Source organism: Cadophora gregata (genome assembly GCF_030347475.1).
Source record: "Cadophora gregata isolate MNR1 chromosome Unknown scaffold_6, whole genome shotgun sequence".
Classification (NCBI taxonomy): Eukaryota; Fungi; Ascomycota; class Leotiomycetes; order Helotiales; family Ploettnerulaceae; genus Cadophora; species Cadophora gregata.
In genome coordinates this window covers 712730-732580 of record NW_026695929.1, presented here as the reverse complement: position 1 = coordinate 732580, position 19851 = coordinate 712730, and the positions used below count along the sequence as shown (strand labels likewise).

Below are 19851 nucleotides of genomic sequence, written 5' to 3'. Positions count from 1 at the left end.
ACAAGGTGATGTGGGTTAAGATGCCGAAGAGTCTAAGTCCTCTATAGGTGAAGCAAACAACTCACGAAATGAAGAAGCAACGATTCACCAAGACTAAACAGTATATGTTGTAGCAAGTTCTTCAAAAGCAACGCATGTCTATTTTGAGGTCTCCGTTCAGTATTCACTATCCCAAGATACAGCGCTCCCAATCCCACCACTACGTACCCAAGTGATCAGATCAGCACTTGTCATTGAAGACATTGATATTGTAGCCCTCAGTGTCCCAGAATTGCCCTCCACATCTGTCTGGTTGCTTTCTCTCCCTAATGGTACATCTATCCTTGATCTCTTGAGCGTACGAAGCCACTGTAGAGTCGAACATTAGCATGGATCTTGTGAGTAGTCGGAAGCTGCCTTTATTCATTGGAATACAACCAGGAAATGGGATGGAAATAGAGATGGCCTACTGTAACCGCAGGATAGACCTTTAGTGACAGGTGTCTAAATTTCACAATCAGCTTTTGCCTTCCTCAACGCTGCCACACTTGAGTAGAAAGAGAAAGCTCACCACATTGCACAAACTAATAGCACTTCCCCACGAACAGCTGATTCTAGAGCACTTATGCCCATCAACCCAGCAAAGACCCTGGACACGCTTCAGATACGCGATGCCCTCAGAGATATACTTGTTCACAGCTGGTCTCCAAGTTGGTTGGCCATCAAATGGCCAGCAGTAGAAGTCGGATTTGGTTCGCTACATTATGACACCATCAGCTCAGTACTGGTAATGGGCACTTCTATCACTTGAAGCTGGTGTACTGCATACCTTGTCTAGCATATCAAGAGTTTCAACATCGGCTCCAGCTGCAGTGAGAATATCCTCAGCCTTGAAACCGGGGTTCTCAGCTGCGACTTTGGCCAGGATTTCTTCGATGGTACCGGTATGTTTCAGTGCGATATCGCCGATTGAGCCGGTCATGCGAAGAGGAGCGTATTCGAAGCCTTGGGGGAGTAGCTCTCCTTTGACGACGTTGAAGTCTTCGGCTGTGGCAGCGATTACGGAACTGCTTACGATGAAGAAGACGGCAAGCGTGAGGAGGATCAAGTGCTTGATTGTAGCTGTGAGGTTCATATTGGAGGTGGGTTGGGTGTCAAGATAGTGGGTGGTGCTTCTCGGAGGATGGATCTCGAAGCTTCACACTGTAGCTGGAGCTGTCGAGGATAAGGGGGATTGTTGAAAGAGATTATTGATACTTGTAGGCTAGAAGATTCTAAGGATGATTTTATGTCGAGTGTCGACGAGGCTGCGGTATTATCCTTAGGTGAATACGCAAGTCAAATTGTCGCGTGATTTTCGCGAGTGAACAGGACATTGCGAACATGATAGGCTGACCTTGCAACAGCGATCCCAAAGCAACAGAGGTAAGAACTCTAGTTGAGAATCTAGAGTTTTTTTGTCCACATTCTTTCCTCTCCTAGCCACCAGGTTATTGCATTGGTAAATATTCAACCAAGGAGGCTCATTCAACGACAGAGAAAACCTCCGTCGGTACTCCGTCATAGAGACATGAGGAGGCTGACAACGGCTTTGGCATTTTGATGGTTGACACAAATCTCGGACTTGAATGTGAAGTGAGAAGTTGGACTTTCTGGTCTTGTATTGTTTATCGATTGTGGATTTGTTGACAGCGGCCCAATACTGCCTCAGAGCGAGTCTCGCTAAGCGTAATCCCTGGTTCCCAGGCAGGCAACATCTCAGCGAGCGCTTCACGGGCCGCCGTCTGCCCTCAAAAGACCAAAAAGCCCTTGAGTAAAGAGCAGAGATGGGTGCAAGAAAGGAGAAGAATCAAAACAAGCCATTTTTGTTTTAGGTTGTAGCTGCCAAGTGTCTGTGTCCCTTGTGGCAACTGCCATTGTTGACCCGATGAGGGTGATGACGTCCAGATAGGGGGGACTATAATTCGATCTAATGAGCGATGTGCGAGGTGGTGGTTACTGATGATGAAGGAGCTTTGCATGGTAGTATTCAATACGTGGATACAATTCCTCTATCAGACCAGGTATTAAGGAGAATTTGGTGTTGACTGGAGCTTGGACTGGAGGATGAAAGGACATCCTAGCTGTTTAGTCAAGGAATGATCCACAGCTAGTGCAACAGGTGGAAACCTTGCAAGTCAAGAACTGCGAGTGACAAGCAGTTACTAAACATAAATCCAGTAGTGGAAGCACTTACAGTTTTGAGACGCCATTTGCCACCATATTCCCTTCTAGATGATTGGCCGCTTGATCGAACACCCATCATGACTCGCCGAGAGCACTGACTCTCGCATACCCCTTGGTGACACCTTACCGACTTACCTGAGGTCTGATGGAGGGGTAAATATTTCCGTCCGTGTAAAGCTGCACTGTTTTCTTTGCATGCACATATTTCCGGGCCAGACAGGGGAGTGTATTTTCTAATGTGGGATCAATTCCGGGCTAGACTACCATGAACCTCCATCTACCGCAAGCTTTTATACCATGCTGAAACACACAAGATTGCACCGGTAGAGGTAGGAAAGTCGAAAGGCCGAAAAAAAAGGGACACCGCGCGCGCAAAAATAAAGGGAAGAACGAGCCCTGCAATTTCCTCCGGGGCTAAATGTGATGCAAAAGCCAGGGAAACTCAGCAGCTTGATTCATCGTACAAAGACCACCCTTGCGCCTCTTATGGAAGTGGAAGAGAAGAGACCTGAATGATTCGTGATGGAGAGCACCATTGACCGAGAGATGGGAAGGTGTATGGACGTTTGTTCGATTGTATTTTTGGGAGCTCGTGAAGACAATCGAATGATGGAAGAGATGACGCCAAATTTACTGGTGTCCAGCCTTTCGGAGGGACTGCGCGAGCCACTCCAATCCTTCGTAAAGACCATCTCCGGAGGTAGCACAGGTGGATTGAATGTACTGCGGAAGTTAGGAATTGGTATGTCTCGAGCAAATATTAAACTTACCCAGGCACGTTGTCTCAAGCTGTGGAGGCCCAGCTTATCTGTGATCTCGGCAGCGTTCATGGCATTCTGTTGGTTGATTAGTCAGGTCTTTGTTGATCTGGATTTCTGTGACATACTGGCAAATCTTGCTTGTTAGCGAAGACCAAAAGAATGGCATCCCTCAGCTCGTCCTCGTTCAACATGCGTTGCAACTCCTCCCGAGCCTCAACAACACGATCACGATCGTTGGAATCAACAACGAAGATGATACCCTGGGTGTTCTGGAAGTAATGTCTCCACAGAGGTCGGATTTTGTCCTGTCCACCGACATCCCATACGGTGAATTGAATGTTCTTGTACTCGACAGTCTCGACGTTGAAACCTGGGTATGGTCAGCGGTAGGTCGCAGATGATGGCCTTGTATGTATCGTAGAGATAACGTACCAATCGTGGGAATAGTTGTGACGATTTCACCAAGTTTCAGCTTGTATAGAATTGTGGTCTTTCCGGCTGCATCCAAACCAACCATCAAGATTCTCATCTCCTTCTTTCCCCAGAGCTTATCGAACAACTTTGAGAATGTAAGACCCATGATTGCGGTTTGTGTGGAGAGTTAAGGGGTATGTATCTGGTTCGCTCTTGCGTAGACTCGATTCTGTTGGGGAAGAAGGACGTTAGCACTGGATTTGCGATAAAGGCAGTCCTGAGATAAGATATATATAGCGAGTCGAATAAAGGACAGATGCCACGCTACGATAGGTTGCGGCGGTGAATCGTAGGGCGAGAGATAGGCTGCCATGGATGGGTCTGGTAGAGAGCGGTATCTGTATCCTGACCACCCTGACCGTCGGCCGGGCACATGCGCAGGCAGCGCATTTGAAGATCCACCGGCATCGTAGGGAGGCGGCAAAAGAGGCAGAAAGGACAGAGAGGGCAGCTTACAGTTCCGTAAGGTCGACGATGACCAGGTGGAGATAGATGTGAGGGTATTAGCGAGTTGTTGATTGTCGGTAAGATGGGGTGGGAGCAGGACTGGGAGGTGAGGACACGCAAAGTGCGAAGGCGCTTTCTTGAGAATTATGCGCTAACCGCCTTGGGCCCGTCGATTTGGCGTCAACGCGAAATAAAGTTGACGGACACTCAAGGCTCTCCTGGATTGCATCTTGGGTCTGGATATTTGGCAGCTCGGGCTTCACTTCTGCAATCGCACTGCACGCCTCGAAATCACCAATAGACATCCGCTCGGTCCTATCAGTTCTAGAGATCATATCCCAACCACAACAGTACTCGAAGGTTGCATTCGTTTGCCCCTTTCTAAGTCTGCCAGTACCAGATAGCCGCACGGGAGTTACCACGTTTCCATAGCGCGATCTCCTAGATCTTTCACAACTCCACCACTCTTCTCTGTTCGGAACCCGACCACATTCATTATGCGATTCTCGACTTCTTCGATACTGTTGGCGGCGATCAGCCTGCTAGGGACCGCTGTCGCGCATAATATCCAGCTTGCGGCCCACGGCAGAGAATGTTTTCACGAAATGCTGCACAAGGACGATAAGATGACGGTCACATTCCAAGTTGGCGACAGAGAATTTGGAAGCGCAGGAAACTTGCATGTGGACTTCTGGGTATGGTGTTTCGTCCCTCTTTGGAAGCGCTTGCTAATTTTGGCAGATTCAAAATCCTACTGGAGGTTACGAAACACATCAACGATCTGTTTCCAATGGAGATCACTCATTTGATGCTAAGCATGATGGCAAGTATCTCTACTGCTTCAGTAATGAGCATTGGTCTGCATCAAGCAAAGACGTTTCTTTCAATGTCCACGGCATAGTCTACGTTCCAGAAGCAGAAGCCCCATCAGACCCATTGGAGGCTGAAGGTAAGCACATATCCTCCTCGTCATTGTGACCAATACTAAGAATGCCCAGTCCGCCAACTCTCCGAACTTCTTGCCCAAGTCAAGGACGAACAATCCTATATCGTCGTCCGCGAAAGAACACACAGAAACACCGCAGAAAGCACAAACTCAAGAGTCAAGTGGTGGAGCATGTTCCAGATGGGCGTCTTGGTCGGCGAAGGTATCTTCCAAGTCTGGTGGTTGAAACGCTTCTTCGAGGTAGGCAAGAACAGTTCCGAGCGCTATGGCGTGTTGAGTCGGTAACTGATGACTTTCAAAGGTCAAGCGAGTTGTATAGAAGGAAAGCGGTTGGGTTTCAAAACATTTTGGGCGGCGCAATCAGCATACCGGTGCAATGGAATGATTCAGCATGATGTACGACCAGTTGTGGTAAGCTGGGCACTTGACCTGTAATTTACCTCGACAAAAACAACATACCATTCTGAGAGGAAAATATGAGGCACGATTCAAACCGAGGTTGTGATGGACCATGCTGGACTTCTAAGTGAAGCAAGCAATCGAATGGGCGCCAGGTGACAATTCGCGGTATAGCTGTGCATGCTTCACGTTCTGTGGCTGCACACAATGTGCTTGCTCTAAGTGGAACTGTGACTATTCCCATGCAGATTCTTGGACCCCAGCGGATCCACAAAGACAGCTAGCGCTTGGCGCGAGAAAGTCAATATGGGAGTGACTACATGTGCCATAACTAGCAGTCTTATCAGTTTGCTCTTCTACTGTACATCCTCGAGTCAGGTGCCTTTGTTGTAGATCGCTTTGTCAGCAGTATAGGCGGTACCAAGTATATCTCGCACTTCTCGCACAGCTGTCTGTGGTCATTGCTTCATCCTTGCCAGAGGTCAGCCAGTTCTGAGAAGTCTGATATTTCTTGTCGAGTTACAAGGATCATGCTCTAAAGCCTTTTCTTTTCATCTTATCCTAAAGCCGTCCTCAAACAAAGAATAATTGACAAAGTCAAATGTAGAAAATAGGCATGTCGGACAGCCGTCTCCCGAAATTGCAACAGCAGCTGTGAGTAGCTCTCATATAGTAAGCAAGTCCCTGGCTTGCTCGCGTGCTCAAGTTGTGCTATCTTGTAGGTAATATTCCAGCAATACTTGGGTGCCTTACAAAATTCCCTTGCAAGCGTAGCCTCATGATCGGATGGCACCTTCTTCATCGCTGTGTTCAGGTCCAGGTCCAGGTCCAGGTCCACGGTATCGGAGCATATACTCTTTCTTGACTATGCGCTCCAAGGGTTCCTCAGGCTATTTAGCCTTCAAAGTAACCCTTGACCTGTCAACGGTTTTCACATCCCATCAACGTGCCAATCACCAAATGAAAAGCACCTCCCTCGGCTGCAGAAGCGTTGCGGTTCTAGCCTTCCAAAGAAACATGGTCGTAAGCCTTGCAAGCAATTGCAACCGAGATCATTGGGCAAACAAGCAGACAGGCCACCAGGCCAGTCAAGCCTTGCGAGGGATGCCGCCGCCGTCTTCAGCGTATTCGGGTCTGTATTGCGCCCGTCTATTGGTCCAGTCGGGTGAACAACGCTCAAAGATCTGCCCGGAAGAACGCCATTCCGTTTCGTACTCGTGAAGGCAAAAGGGAAAAAGGAGGGAAACAAGTGTTCACGCCCTGCCTTCCCTCTCCTTCTCGTTATGTTTCCATTTCTTCTTCATCCCATCACAGAGAACCGACTTACAAGCGTGCGACAATAAACATCGCACGCGTACGTACACAACGATATCTCCCTCTCCCCCGCATTTTCGCCAAAAGCTTCTGTCACTGCGCCGACGGGGGTTCAGAGGGTCCCCCAAGGGCTTGATCCGCCCACTGAGATCCAATCACAGCCCCGCGCTCCCCGACACTCCCGCCCAGATCATGGCAAGTTCCGACGCTGCACCGCCCAACACGTCTGGTACGACTGCGACCAACCCAGTCAACGAGAAGCATAAGCCAACGACATTTCATGAGGGCGGCCATGCTCCTTCGTCTGCGGTTCCTGAGAATGTACCGGTGTTAGGCGCGACTGGGTTTGTGGGTGAGCCGTCTGAGAAGGCGGAGGAGGCTGCGGCTTCGTCTAAACATCATCCGAGGGACCCACCGCTGGATCATGAAGATAAACATGAGCGTGATGCGGAGAAGAGATCTCTTCAAGATGAAAAGGGTGCACATGTTCTTGAGGATGGGAAGGAGATCCCGGTAGGTGGAGATGGACATGCAAGTACAAGCAATGAGAACACGGATGGTGAGGAGGAAGATGGGGTTGTGTATCCCGGGAAATATCAATTGGGATTGTTGACTTTGGGACTATGTTTAGCGACTTTTACAGTTGCATTGGGTAAGTCACTTCTCATTGATTCGAGCTATGATTTTTTCAATTATTTCATGTTTGGTCAATCAACGACACGCAGTTGAGACTACTGAGTTTGACAGCAACTTGACGACTCTAAAATTTGAAATTCCTTTGCGTGATAATATGATGGACTGACTGACTGTTCTAACTTTGAATAGACAACACCATCATCGCGACTGCAATTCCAAAGATCACATCAGTCTTTGACTCACTAAATGATGTCGGATGGTAAGTTTTCTATCCGTTATCTTCTCAACACCCTCAACATGATTCCCGAACAATCGGCACTCGCTCGTGATCAAAGAAGACATCATCCACATTTCTCCACCAAGATAGATTCTATTCAAGTATATACTAACAAAGCCAGGTATGGCTCATCCTATCTCCTCACAACCACCGCATTACAACCCTCGTTCGGTCGAGTCTACACCTACTTCAACGTAAAATACACCTACATAGCCGCTCTCGTCGTCTTCGAACTCGGCTCAGTCCTATGTGCCGCAGCAAAAGATTCCGTCATGCTCATCGTAGGTCGTGCCGTAGCGGGTGCTGGAGCAAGTGCTCTTTTTTCAGGAGGCATGACGATCGTCGGCTTTAGTGTTCCGTTGAAGAAGCGACCAATATTTATCGCGGCACTGTCGAGTATGTTTGGTATTTCCTCCGTTGTGGGACCGCTACTGGGAGGAGCTTTGACCGATAAAGTGTCTTGGAGGTGGTGTTTCTGGGTATGTTCTTCCCATCGTTTCGTGTGGGAACCTGCTAAACGTTTTAGATCAACCTGCCATTCGGTGCAGTCTCTATTGTAGCAGTCTGGTTCTTCTTCAAGCCACCAGTGCGCAAAGACTCCGGACTGACAGTCAAGCAAAAGATCTTGGAGATTGATCTCCTCGGTGCTCTATTCCTCATCTGTGCAATCGTCTGCTTGCTCCTGGCGCTGCAATGGGGAGGCACAACGTATCCATGGAAAAGCTCGAAGGTATGGGGTTGTCTTTTGGGTTTTGGACTGTTAATTATCATCTTCATTGTGCAGCAATTTCGGCGAGGAGACAGAGCTACCATTCCGCCAAGGATCTTCGGCCAGAGGACAGTGCTATTTGCGAGCCTGTACTCTTGTTTCTTGTCTATGGGACTCTATGTAAGTTCTGTAAGAAGGTTTCGCCACTACAGAAGCTGATGATTCTCAGGCACATATCTTCTACGTACCTTTTTACTTCCAAGCAGTGAAAGGCACCACTGCTGAAGAATCCGGCATCCGCACGATCCCTTACCTGGGATCAGTTATCTTTGCTTCCATCCTCGTCGGTGGCGCAATTACTATGCTAGGATGGTATAAGCCATTCATGATCGGCGGAGCTGCCATATTCACCGTCGGCGCTGGACTGATCTACACCTTCCAAGTCAATTCCTCGACAGGAGTTTGGGTTGGCTATCGTAAGTTCCAGCCAGTTCAATCACTCCAATACAGCAAAACTGACATGATCTAGAACTTCTCTCCGGTTTCGGTGCCGGTGCTGGTGTACAGAGTAAGTCTTCTGGTACCAATCTCTGTGACTCCTTGCTAACAACCCCCCCAGTCCCATTCATAGCCGTACAAGTCGTCCTCGACACTAAAGACATGCCGACCGGCAACGCCATCGCCATCTTCTTCAACTCCCTCGGCGGCGCCATCGCCATCTCGATCGCGCAAAACATCTTCTCCAACGGCCTGAGCGCCAACCTCCCCAAGTACGCGCCGGGCGTCGACCCAAAACTAGTCATCAAGGCCGGAGCGACGTACCTGAAGAACGTGGTGGCGCCGGATGATCTGCCCGGCGTGTTGCGCGCGTATATGATGGCCTTGCAGCAGGCTTATGTTATTCCTATTGCGGTGGGTGGCATTGCGGTTATTTGTGCGTGTTTTGTTGAGTGGAAGAATGTTAAGGGGAAGAAGATTGTGGCGGCTGCTGGGGCGTAGGAGGATGGGATGGATGGGTTGGAGGGGAGGAAAGGGGGGGTTCGTTTCGGCTGTATATCCTTGGGATGGATTTGGTATGTTGACTAGAAGGTAGAAATATATCGAGCTTCTTTCCTGTTACTTAGCTTATGAATAAAGTGTACGAGTGCCAATATATCGAGATTCCCTATGGTATAATATGCAGACGGCAGGGTCGAGAGGTGTTGTCGCTCGCCTGGATAATGTTCTCTTTCCTTTCCTCTGTTCGAGTGGAATGAATCAGCACGCTACTGGAGTGAATCTTGAAATTGTCGTATCGTATGAGGCAATGACTGCCAAGGTGTAAATTTAGCATGGGAAAGGAGAGACTACTATGCTTTTACTACCAGGTACGCTCACACTTCCACAAACGGATCTCTTTGAAAGCATATTCTTGGATATGGCGCTTGCCATTTCTTAGATCAGAGAAAGATCATAAACCCTTGATTAAGCGAGGACAGTAAACAGCACTTTTCGAGTCGCCTATTGTAAAGAATGGAACAGTAGCAATTGAGATTCAGACGTCCAAATAGTTTTTTGATTCATGATTCGCTAAATACATATCAATTACCATGCCACCGCCATCCCTCTCATCAGATCATCCACCAACCCAAACCGCAATATCCTATCCTACCCTAAATGAATTCATACGAGAGCACGCACGCCAGTGCTTTTAAATCTTCAACTAGGCCGCCGGTGCTTGCTTGCTAGCTTGGAAAACGAGAATGCCTTCCTTTCCAGATCAGATAAATCGCCCCAAAAAGCACAAGAGGTAACAAAAGCTGTATCTTCCAAGCCTGATAGCCCAAAACGCCGAATGCAAAGCCGAACAAAGCTGTACATTTTATCCCAATCCAAACGCCGACCAGACACCAGAGAAACCAAGACGGACAGAAAGTGTAACACTATAATATGCCAGCTTTTCATGTCCATAACCATACACAGCCACAGGATACTGAGTCGAGATCCCGTGTGCTTATCCCGGACTCTTGATCAAGGTAAGCGCGCTTCGATTCCATCTCGGAGGCGACGGAGGAATCCGTCTCGTTGAGGTAGATTATTACGGGCTGCCCGGTGCTGTTTGTTGCGACTGTTGCTGCTCCGTAGTCATCAATGATGTGCTGGACGCCTGTTTGAATGTTAGCTTGACTTGATTTATATTGGAAAGGCTTATGAAGGAGGTCATGCTAGAATGGGGCTTACAGTATGGCGGGATTTCTTGCGGGCCTGGGATTCGACGCTCCTCAATCTTTAGAACATTTGGGTACGCAGGAGGGAATCTGAATTGCTGGGTGGTGCCAGATCCAGACGAGCCGGACGACGGGGCGGCTGTTGCAGATGGTACTGAACCGTCATAGGAGCTGGTGAGAGAAGCTACAGCAGAGGCTGGAGATGTGGAGGCCAATCGACCTGCACTGCTGGTCAGGTTGACCTACAGAGATGTTAGTGGGTCGAAGAAAACAAAATACTGATAACCCCAAAAGGCAGAGCAATGTGCTCAGGTCTGATGCGCTTAGAGAGGACGGGAACTTACGTATATAAACGCCTCGAGTAAAGTACCATTCCAGAAGCAGAACCAAGGCCTGTCTCCAGGCTGTGCAACATTCTTTCGCATGAAGCCCCCTGAAGATTTACCGTCTTCTTTCGCTTCGTACCCCCGCTTACTGACTGCGCCAGGGGCAGTAAGAGCAATTTCTGGCAAGATAACAACCTTGTTGTAGGGCATCTCAAAGAACCAGGCAGGACCTTTCCCGGGCTCTTGGGAATCAGTTACTAGATTCAGGACTTGGTCCTGGTTTAGGATCGGGGGCTGTGTGCCAAAGGCGTAATAGTCACCGAATGTGTTGTTGCCAAGGCTCAAACTGACTTCGTTATTCGCGAGTTCACCGGCGCCAACCAATGGAGTCACCACGATAGTGTACGGTGTCAAGGGTATCGAGCAGCTCCATGCTGCACTCTGTTCTGTGTTGGATAAGCAACTGTTTTGAATAGCCGAAGGAGCTGAGATGGGTAACGCGAACGTTCCAGTGGGGAGATCTGGCAAGCCTGTGGGCGCGGCAGTAAGAGGTGTGGCATCAAAGGTAGTAGTCATAGTTGTTACGATAATACTTTGTCTATTGGGGTCAGTTCGTATCAAAATGGTGGTTTTAGACAACTCACGGGCTTTTGCCTGGAGGGCGTTTGTTGTTCGGATGCTTGGGCTTCAATACTGCGAGCACAGTTCCCAGAATGATTCCGAACATGATGAAAACCAGTACAACGAGGATCATTACCCACAAAGGAACGATACCACAGATCTTCTTCCGTGCTGTCCTTTGCCATTTCTTCAATTCCGGCTTCTCTGACATTTGAATAGCAGCCATGTTTACTTGATGTTCGCTAACCGCGGAGTTCAAGGTACGTGTAGACTGTCGGGAGGGAGAGTTGAGATCCTCCCGGGAAGCGAATTCCGGATTTCGCGTGGCAAGACCCATTCCTCCAGCGCCAGCGACCGGAATTGCTACAGTCGGCCGTGTTTTCCTGGCAAATGCTTCGTCCGGATATTTGGTATATGGAGGAAGCTGCTCGGTGTGTCCATCTGGTCCTATCATGTCGGCAATCTCTTCGCCCTCCGGACCTAGTCGACGTTGATAATTATTATTTAAACCAGGGAACCCGACTGGAACAGGCGCCAATGGACTAGGTTCATCCGCTGCTTCTGCTTCAGGTACTGTATTTTGAGGGTACATTCCGTACGGATGCGTCGGGCCACCAGGGCCGTTGTATGGCCTGTCTGGAACTGGTACCGTCGAAGTCGTTGCTATGCTAGCTGTCCTAGCCAAGCGTGACTCTTGCGGGTACATTTGATATGGGTGAGATGGACCAGAAGGTCCGCGATAGGGACTTTCTGGCCTGATATACGGCATGTCTGTGGACACACTTGATGATCTGGTCGGGGCTGGAGCGTTGAAATTCGTTGCAGCCGTTGAACTCCTCCTGACGCTGGCCCCCATTCCCCCATCGTGACGCAAAGCAAATGTATCCATTGCCTGGGGCTTTGTCGTACTCGAGGGTCGAGGCGGGGGTGTTCTCCGTCCGTTTGTGAGATGTTGTGAGGCATGAGACGACATTCGACTGTGACCTGTCATTGCACCGTGCGGACGGAAGCCATCCGATATTCCCATCGCCTGTAAATCATAATCGTCATCAATCTCGTTGTCATCGAATTGCATCGACGTCCTCTGTTGAGGCAGGATGGAAGAGCGTGTCGATATTCTCCTGTCGACTCCCGTCGACGACCGACGATCAGGACCAGCCATTTCCACTCTTCTCCCGCAATGCCGAGACTTTAGTTGCTCCTTTTGTTGTGACGCCCAATCCACCAGCTGAGGACCTGGGACTCGGAGGTCAAGTACTACTCATCAATGGCGTGGACTAGGTGCGGCCGAAGCGATGGAGTCGTGATGAGGGCGTGGATGGGTGGTGGTTGAGTGGTGGTCGTCGTGGCAGTGAGGAGGTCGTGGATGTTTGAAGTTGTTCACCAAGAATCAAAGAGGAGCGGAGCACCAGAGCCATTCAGGGCCAAAAGGGACGAGGCACGGCACTCCTGCCTTGGCTGCTTGGCGCTATTTGCCAGACTGAGACGCTCTCTGACTGGCTGCAGCGCAACCTAGTCGAGGGGGCGAGGGGGGTGGAGTCACTGGAGTGGCCTGCTGCAGAGTAGTGGAGCGTGTGGGTGGATATTTTGGGATGGGCACGGAGACGGCTGAGACAGTTGGCTGGAAGAGGACAAGTGAGAGCACCAAGAGAACCAAGAGAAGGTAGAACACGAACTGGAAATGCTGACTGTTGTCTTGTGCATCTGGTGCAGATAACTGACGACGACAACTCTACAACACACTCATACAACAGCTTGGAATCAGTCAGTATCATGGATTCTGCGATCTGGCTTTGGCTGCACTGCACTTGCAACCATTCTCCCATGCACTTTGACCTCCCCAACCACATCTCCAAAGGCCCCTGGTCCTTGTCCGGAAGCACATCTCTGCCCTGCTTTTGTCCACGTTAACGGCGGTTCTCTACAGTATCGCCCTCCACCTTACTGTATGTCCCCTTGCCTCACCAGCTCTCACATCACAGAGTCACAGGTACCTTAACTTGAATCAAGCCCACAGTGCCACACTACTGTAGGTGCAAGGCTTCCTATTCCAGCCTTTCCCGCGATGTGGAGGCAAGTCTGCCCACCACCAGACAAAATCAAACCTCAGAAACACAAAGATCGCCCCTCCCGCTGTTGCTCTGCTGCTCTGCTGCTTTACCTCGCATCATTTGTTTGGCCGAGCTTGCAGTCCGAGGCTCGTCCCGAACTGCCCCTTTTCAAGTTGGCAGAGGCTTCCAGTCGACATGAGAGCATTTTAACTTTTCCGCATCTCAGATTCGACTGTTTGAGGCTATTGATATCTTGGCATTTGCCGGCTTGTTCCATCTCTTCTGCCCTGTACCTGTACCCTCTGCACGTAACTCGCGGAGTACCTTTTCCCAAAGTGCTCGCCCACCAACTTTTGAGTATCCTTTTGACCATGTGGATGAGGTCGATTTAGCCTGACCACTCAGCTGTTTGCAACACTGCGAACGCATTTCGATGCCAAATTTTGTTGTGCGACGCATTTCTCCGAAGTCACAACTGGACAGCTACTATTAATCTACCTCTGGCCAGCCTCGTTACATCTCTGGTCGATCTCATTAAGCTTTCCACATTCCAGTCGTTCGATCAGAGTGGCCATGTGATTGAAAGTCTTTGGCACTTGCTGCTATTAATAATGGCTCTCTCGATATCACAAGGGAGTGACATGATTTTCAGACGACGGCGGCTGTTATCGTCGGATTGGTTGGAGATCTGGGTATTAGCCTCATTTGCTCAACTTTCAAAGACCGGACGGAATAATGCAAGAATTCCGGGAAAATCATCCGGAGGGAGAGAAAGGACGGACGATGTGTTGTTTGTGAAATCGTCCAATAGTGCATCTGCTTGAGGTTTGGCTGTCTCATCTGTATTGTGCTGATACTTCAGATGTGTCTTAGCCTGGGCACCGACCGATGCTTCGGTACCGAATTGGAAATACTGAGGCAGATGTCTTCAGTGCCGAAAGCTTAGCTTCGACATTTCCACATACCTTACAAATCAAGCTGATATCACATGACCATAACGTGAGTGAAAGTGATTCCTGTGGTTGACGAGACAGCTCAGAATTTTCGAAAGTCCTTGAACAAAACCAGCCCAAAAACAGTGAAGATTTGAAAGAAAAGTCAAGATTGACGCGTTTGCCATTTTTTGGATGGATGAGTTGCTGATACTTAAACTCAGCAGAAGGACCTGAATTGACATGGCCAGGCTAGGATTGAGCAATATCTTTTACTGCGTTGAAACCACAACACCCAAGACCAAGAGCCGCTTCTCATTATCTAGTTAGAGCTCCCGTTATCTTGAGTCTTGAAAGAGCCCTATAATTGTCGTGGTTGTGCTACCTTCCCAACTTTTAAAAATCATGAACACATAATTAATGAGAAGAGAATAAAGTACTTGGAGAAAAAGTAACGGCTCCGATCAAGGAAATATCTCGTAATGGAATGAGAATATGTCCACGTCAACCCATCGTAGCCAACCAAATCCATCAACGGACGTCCGCTACAGTGCATGCAATGGCGGGACGATTTATACTTCGGCACATGTCATGCTTGATCTAATCTAATCAGATCGCTCATGAAGCAGAATCTGACTGGATGCCATGCTTTAGCGGATGATATTTCTTTTGAAAAGCGGTTCCTGATGCATATCAACCAAGCGAAAATCACAGTCGATATTGTTGGTTGAATTTCAGTCCTGTATCGAAGCCCAAGGTAACGTTGAAAGTCTCGTATCATAGGCAGACGATATTGAGGACTCGTACGAAGATTGTGGCTTATCCATCAGTCTACCATTCCGCGAGGCACGCAATTCCCGATCAGGCATCTTTGCACTGGCTGACTTTCTGAATCCGGTCGATGCGACACGATGTTCCTGTTCCTGCGTCATGTTGCCATGAGACTATGGCATACTTCTGGTGTTGGTGCTCGGTGGCCCGACGTCGGCGGCAACTTGCAGAGCAAGTGGCGTGGCAGTGCATTGCATTGCATTGCAGACTCTTGAGTCTTTGCCTTTCTTCGCTATCACAAGAATCCGAAACTCTTGTCTGGACACTAGATAGACAGGCCACAGGTTCCATCTGTATGCATAGTCCCATAGGGGTCCTCTCTGCTGGTGTGTGGTGACTGGTTGTAACAGGTTGCTGTGATGCAGAGCTGCTGGCTGGTACGATAATACATGTGCTGTCCTGACTCCTGCCCCGTCCCGTCCAAATAAGGCAAGGCACGTTCATACAGTAGCGGGCAAGATTGCGTCCCTCCCCTGTCAACACCCCCATGGCAGATCCTGGAAAGTTCTTTGTTGCGGCGTAAACAGATAAAAGCCTCCGCTCCCCTTCTTTTCCCCTCTACTCGTCTCCTTTCCCACTCGCCGCGCCCTGTTATTGAAGAATTTGCCAGGTTCAAGATAAACTTTCTGGTACGTGAGTCTCTCCTTCTTCTGCCGACCGTTAGCTTTTGTTGGGGTTTGCGTTAGTGGCGGAAGCTACTGTAAACCCCCCAAAATTAATTATCTTTTGTTGACGCGATAAAACCCCCTTTCCTGCCACTTGCCACTCTCTCTGCAGAACCTCCGAACTGACACCCCTCACAGTCAAGATTGCTTTTTTGAAACATCCTCAATTTGGTACCATACGTCCCTGCAGATTTCCAATTTGCAAGCCCTAATCGTGCAAAGTACCCCGCTTCACCGCCTCACGATGTCGGCACGCCCCCAAAACATTGGCATTAAGGCCATTGAGATTTACTTCCCAAACCAGGTACGTTGGAACATCCTGAGCATTGGTCTTTGGGACTGTGAGAGTCCACGCGCGTTTGCTAATTGCGTCTTTTGAGTAGTGTGTTGCTCAAGTTGAGCTCGAGAAGTTCGATGGCGTTAGCACTGGGAAATACACAATTGGTCTCGGCCAGACCAATATGAGCTTCTGCGATGACAGAGAAGGTAGAAATGCATGCAGGTGCTCCTGCGGAAACAACCACTGATTTCTACAGACATCTACTCCTTCGCCCTGACCGCCGTTTCAAACCTCCTCAGCAAATACAAGATCGATACCAACTCTATTGGTCGCCTGGAAGTCGGTACCGAGACGCTCTTGGACAAGTCAAAGTCTGTCAAGTCAGTTCTGATGCAATTGTTCGGAGACAACACCAACATCGAGGGTGTAGACAACGTTAATGCATGCTACGGAGGAACCAACGCTGTATTCAACGCTGTCAACTGGGTCGAGTCTTCTGGCTGGGATGGACGAGATGCGATTGTGGTAGCAGGTGATATTGCGTTGTACGCAAAGGGTGCTGCACGCCCAACTGGAGGTGCTGGTGCCGTTGCCATGTTGATCGGACCTGATGCCCCTGTGGCTTTCGAGGCTGGCCTTCGCGGAAGTTATATGCAACACACCTACGACTTCTACAAGCCAGATTTGACCAGCGAATACCCAATTGTTGACGGTCACTTCTCCAACAGATGCTACACCGAGGCCGTGGATGCGTGTTACAAGGCATACAACAAGAGAGAACAGACTCTCAAGTCCATTCCCAATGGTGTCATAAACGGCACTAATGGCCACACCAACGGTGAGGCCACCGACTCCAAGACTCCTATCGATAGATTCGATTATATGACTTTCCACGCACCAAACTGCAAGCTTGTCGCCAAGTCCTACGCACGCCTGCTCTACAACGATTTCCTCACCAACCCCGCATCCTCCACCTTCGCTGAAGTCCCAGCCGAGCTCCGTGATTTGGACTATGAAAAGTCACTGGCTGACAAAGTGCTCGAGAAGACCTTCATGGGTTTGACGAAGAAGCGCTTCGCCGAACGAGTGTCACCTAGCATCCTCGCCCCAACAAACTGCGGAAACATGTACTCTGCCAGTGTATACAGCGGTCTCGTCAGTCTGCTGAGCACCGTCGACAGTGCAAGTCTGCAAGGCAAGAGAGTAGGAGTTTTCAGTTACGGAAGTGGTTTGGCGTCGAGTTTGTTCTCTCTCAAGATTGTCGGATCAACAGAGACAATCGCGAAGACATTAAACCTCAAAGAGAGACTAGACGCCAGAACAGTCGTTGCACCAGAAGTCTACGACTCGGTAAGCACTAACCGTCCCCATTCATCCAAATCATATGTCACTAACCATGTGCCATAGATGTGCGAACTCCGAAAGAAGGCCCATTTGCAAAAGAGCTACACACCCACCGGTAACCCAGACACCATTGCCTCCGGTGTCTACTACCTCGAGAAGGTCGACGATCTCTTCCGCCGCGAATACAAGATCAAGGCATAAGCGAAACCAAACCATCCAGCCATCCATCTTCTTTCTTGCTTGACGGCATAGACGGTGTTTAGGGTTAGGGGGGTGCTCCACTTCATTTGCTTGATCTGCATTCTAGAATTGCCCACCGAAATTTTATTCCTTCGATAGACCATTGGCGACGACCTAGTAACGCGCCATACATATGGGTTTTAATAGGTTCCGAACTGCTTCTTCATTGCTGGTTTTGTTTCGTCCGTCCGTCTGGGATGGCGTTCAGCAGTTAGATTAGCATGATTCGGACTGCATATAGCATGGGGAACAATAAAAGATTCTCATTTATGATCTGTTAATTGAACACTAGACTGCCTGGTTGGTGCTGATCATAACTTCAGGTGAATTTGTTGGTTGATGCTGATTAGCGAGATAGTGAGCTGAGGTACGACAGTGTTGACCTGGGACTTCGCGTAATATGTGTTACCATGCAATTACTAACTCTATATGCCAATATAGACCTCTAGATCTATTTATAATGCGAACATGCACCTAGCTTTCTTTTACTCTACAATTTCGCCATCGGATCCGGCATCTCCCCACTCATGAACTTCACCCTCTCCCTCATCCCCTTCCTCACCTCCTCCCCACTCCTCTCACTCAACCCCTTAACATCCACCACCTTCACCTCCAACGTCTTCGGCTTCACCACCCTCCCCTTCCCCTCCACACCATCCGGCCTGTCCACAACCCCACGAATAAACCCGGCCCAGCTCTCAAAAAACATCCTACTCGCCGGCAACGTCTCCAGCACCATCGCAAAACAATGCGGCATCGTCTCATACTCCTCATACACCACCTTGACACCCTGCCTCGCCGCAACCATAGCTACATACCTATCCTCGTCCGTAAGCAATTCCTGCCCCGTCTCAATGAACATCGGACATGACCCCGTCCAGTCTTTCGCCGCGAGGGGCGACACCAGCGGATGGCAGAGGATGGCGTCTTCCGCGTAGAGGTTCTTGCGGGGAGGATTCGCAGGCCAGATCGAGTCGGGAGGGTACCGCGTTGAGGCGTTGGTTTCTGCCAACGAGGGGAGGTAGTCGAATTTGCGGTTTGTGGAACACGAGGGAGAGGAGTGCGTTATGTCTGTCCAAGGGGAGCAGACGGCTACACCGGCGGCGAGGGGGATAGACTGCTCAGTGCCGTTCCAGGTTATGGTGAGGTTTTGGCGCTGGAGTTCGAGGAGCGTTTGGAGGAGGACGAGAGAGAGATTGCCGCCTGCGGAGTCGCCGGCGAAGACTATGTGGGACGGGGAGACGGGGGCGTGGAATGAGCCTAGGGGTGGGTAGAGGAGGGTGAGGTAGGAGACGAGGGCGTCGAGGAGGGCGGCGGGGAAGGGGTTTTGAGGAGCGAGACGGTAGCGGACTGAGAGACAGCGGCCTTTGGTGAGTTTTGCGAGTTTCTTTGTTGTTGGGCGGTGGGTTGCTGGATCCACTGGATTGAGGTTAGTATTGATTTCAAGCGAAATATACATTAGAGAACGTAAACAATGACTTGTACAGAAGCCGGGAAGATATACTTACTGAGATAATAAGCACCTCCATGAAAGTACAGTACCGTGGTAGGCGATTGCACCTCTTTCATCAACTCCTCATATTTCTGCTTTTCCGGAATTTTCAATTCTACATTCGCCTTTGTAGCACCAGCTCTATACCCAACCCACTCGGCCTCCACAGCCCTCAGCTCCGGCTCTGTATATCCTCCCTCGCCATCACCCTCCTCCCTCAGCCCCTGCATAGCTTTAAACAGCTTCTGTCTAACATCATCTTCCTGCGGCTTCGGCATCGTGATCCTGCTCACCCACATCCTACCCTTGACCTCTGGTCCCTTGAGAGACATGCGTTGTAGCTGAGAGAGAGGCCGTGGCGGCGAGTCGTTGATGAAGGAGCGGAGGACATTGATTATAAGTTCGGTGCGGAGATCCCAGTATTGGGAGTGTTCTGAGAAGCCTAATGTGTGCGAGATGGCGGTTTTGCCTATGAGGGGGACTTTGGGGAGGATGGCTTTGATCATGGGTAGTGGTGACGTATCCATGTTACCGTTCCGCTCTCAGCGAGAGGATTAATTGCAGGAAGTGCAGACGGAGATGACTGTCTAAATGCAATATATGCGAACTACGTGAAGCCAAGAGAGAAAACTTGTGTAGAGGAAGAGAAATAGAGAACGAGGAGATGTACCCACAATGTTGGAAGTTCCTAGCT

The 19851-nt window shown here is 49.5% G+C and overlaps 7 protein-coding genes across 7 annotated transcripts; 3 read left to right on the top strand and 4 right to left on the bottom strand.

Moving 5' to 3' along the window:
* Positions 1–220: 220 nt before the first annotated feature.
* On the bottom strand, positions 221–1114 carry ONS95_012080 (uncharacterized protein; the record flags this gene model as incomplete). Its single annotated transcript, XM_058505690.1, has 4 exons — positions 221–348; positions 450–483; positions 551–736; positions 809–1114. The coding sequence occupies 4 exons, from the start codon at positions 1112–1114 to the stop codon at positions 221–223; spliced, it is 654 nt and encodes a 217-aa protein (XP_058358213.1).
* A 1302-nt stretch (positions 1115–2416) lies between these two features.
* Positions 2417–3546, bottom strand: ONS95_012079 (uncharacterized protein; the record flags this gene model as incomplete). The annotated part of the gene is made up of 3 exons (XM_058505689.1): positions 2417–3041; positions 3092–3336; positions 3399–3546. 3 exons carry the CDS (start codon positions 3544–3546, stop codon positions 2661–2663), a joined length of 774 nt encoding a protein of 257 aa, XP_058358212.1. The 3' UTR covers positions 2417–2660.
* An 838-nt stretch (positions 3547–4384) lies between these two features.
* Positions 4385–5118, top strand: EMP24 (p24 complex component; the record flags this gene model as incomplete). The annotated part of the gene is made up of 3 exons (XM_058505688.1): positions 4385–4582; positions 4629–4836; positions 4886–5118. 3 exons carry the CDS (start codon positions 4385–4387, stop codon positions 5116–5118), a joined length of 639 nt encoding a protein of 212 aa, XP_058358211.1.
* Positions 5119–5944: 826 nt separating this feature from the next.
* On the top strand, positions 5945–9167 carry ONS95_012077 (uncharacterized protein; the record flags this gene model as incomplete). Its single annotated transcript, XM_058505687.1, has 6 exons — positions 5945–7198; positions 7372–7938; positions 7986–8348; positions 8398–8644; positions 8698–8736; positions 8788–9167. The coding sequence occupies exons 2-6, from the start codon at positions 7429–7431 to the stop codon at positions 9165–9167; spliced, it is 1539 nt and encodes a 512-aa protein (XP_058358210.1). The 5' UTR covers positions 5945–7198; positions 7372–7428.
* A 536-nt stretch (positions 9168–9703) lies between these two features.
* On the bottom strand, positions 9704–12689 carry ONS95_012076 (uncharacterized protein). The gene is made up of 4 exons (XM_058505686.1): positions 11346–12689; positions 10720–11299; positions 10389–10617; positions 9704–10314 (listed from the first exon to the last, which is right to left on the bottom strand). Exons 1-4 carry the CDS (start codon positions 12482–12484, stop codon positions 10109–10111), a joined length of 2154 nt encoding a protein of 717 aa, XP_058358209.1. The 5' UTR covers positions 12485–12689; the 3' UTR covers positions 9704–10108.
* A 1703-nt stretch (positions 12690–14392) lies between these two features.
* Positions 14393–17957, top strand: ERG13 (3-hydroxy-3-methylglutaryl coenzyme A synthase). The gene is made up of 5 exons (XM_058505685.1): positions 14393–15765; positions 15940–15972; positions 16024–16105; positions 16185–16287; positions 16338–17957. The coding sequence occupies exons 3-5, from the start codon at positions 16046–16048 to the stop codon at positions 17486–17488; spliced, it is 1314 nt and encodes a 437-aa protein (XP_058358208.1). The 5' UTR covers positions 14393–15765; positions 15940–15972; positions 16024–16045; the 3' UTR covers positions 17489–17957.
* A 95-nt stretch (positions 17958–18052) lies between these two features.
* Positions 18053–19684, bottom strand: ONS95_012074 (uncharacterized protein; the record flags this gene model as incomplete). Its single annotated transcript, XM_058505684.1, has 2 exons — positions 18053–19084; positions 19174–19684. 2 exons carry the CDS (start codon positions 19682–19684, stop codon positions 18156–18158), a joined length of 1440 nt encoding a protein of 479 aa, XP_058358207.1. The 3' UTR covers positions 18053–18155.
* Positions 19685–19851: the final 167 nt, after the last annotated feature.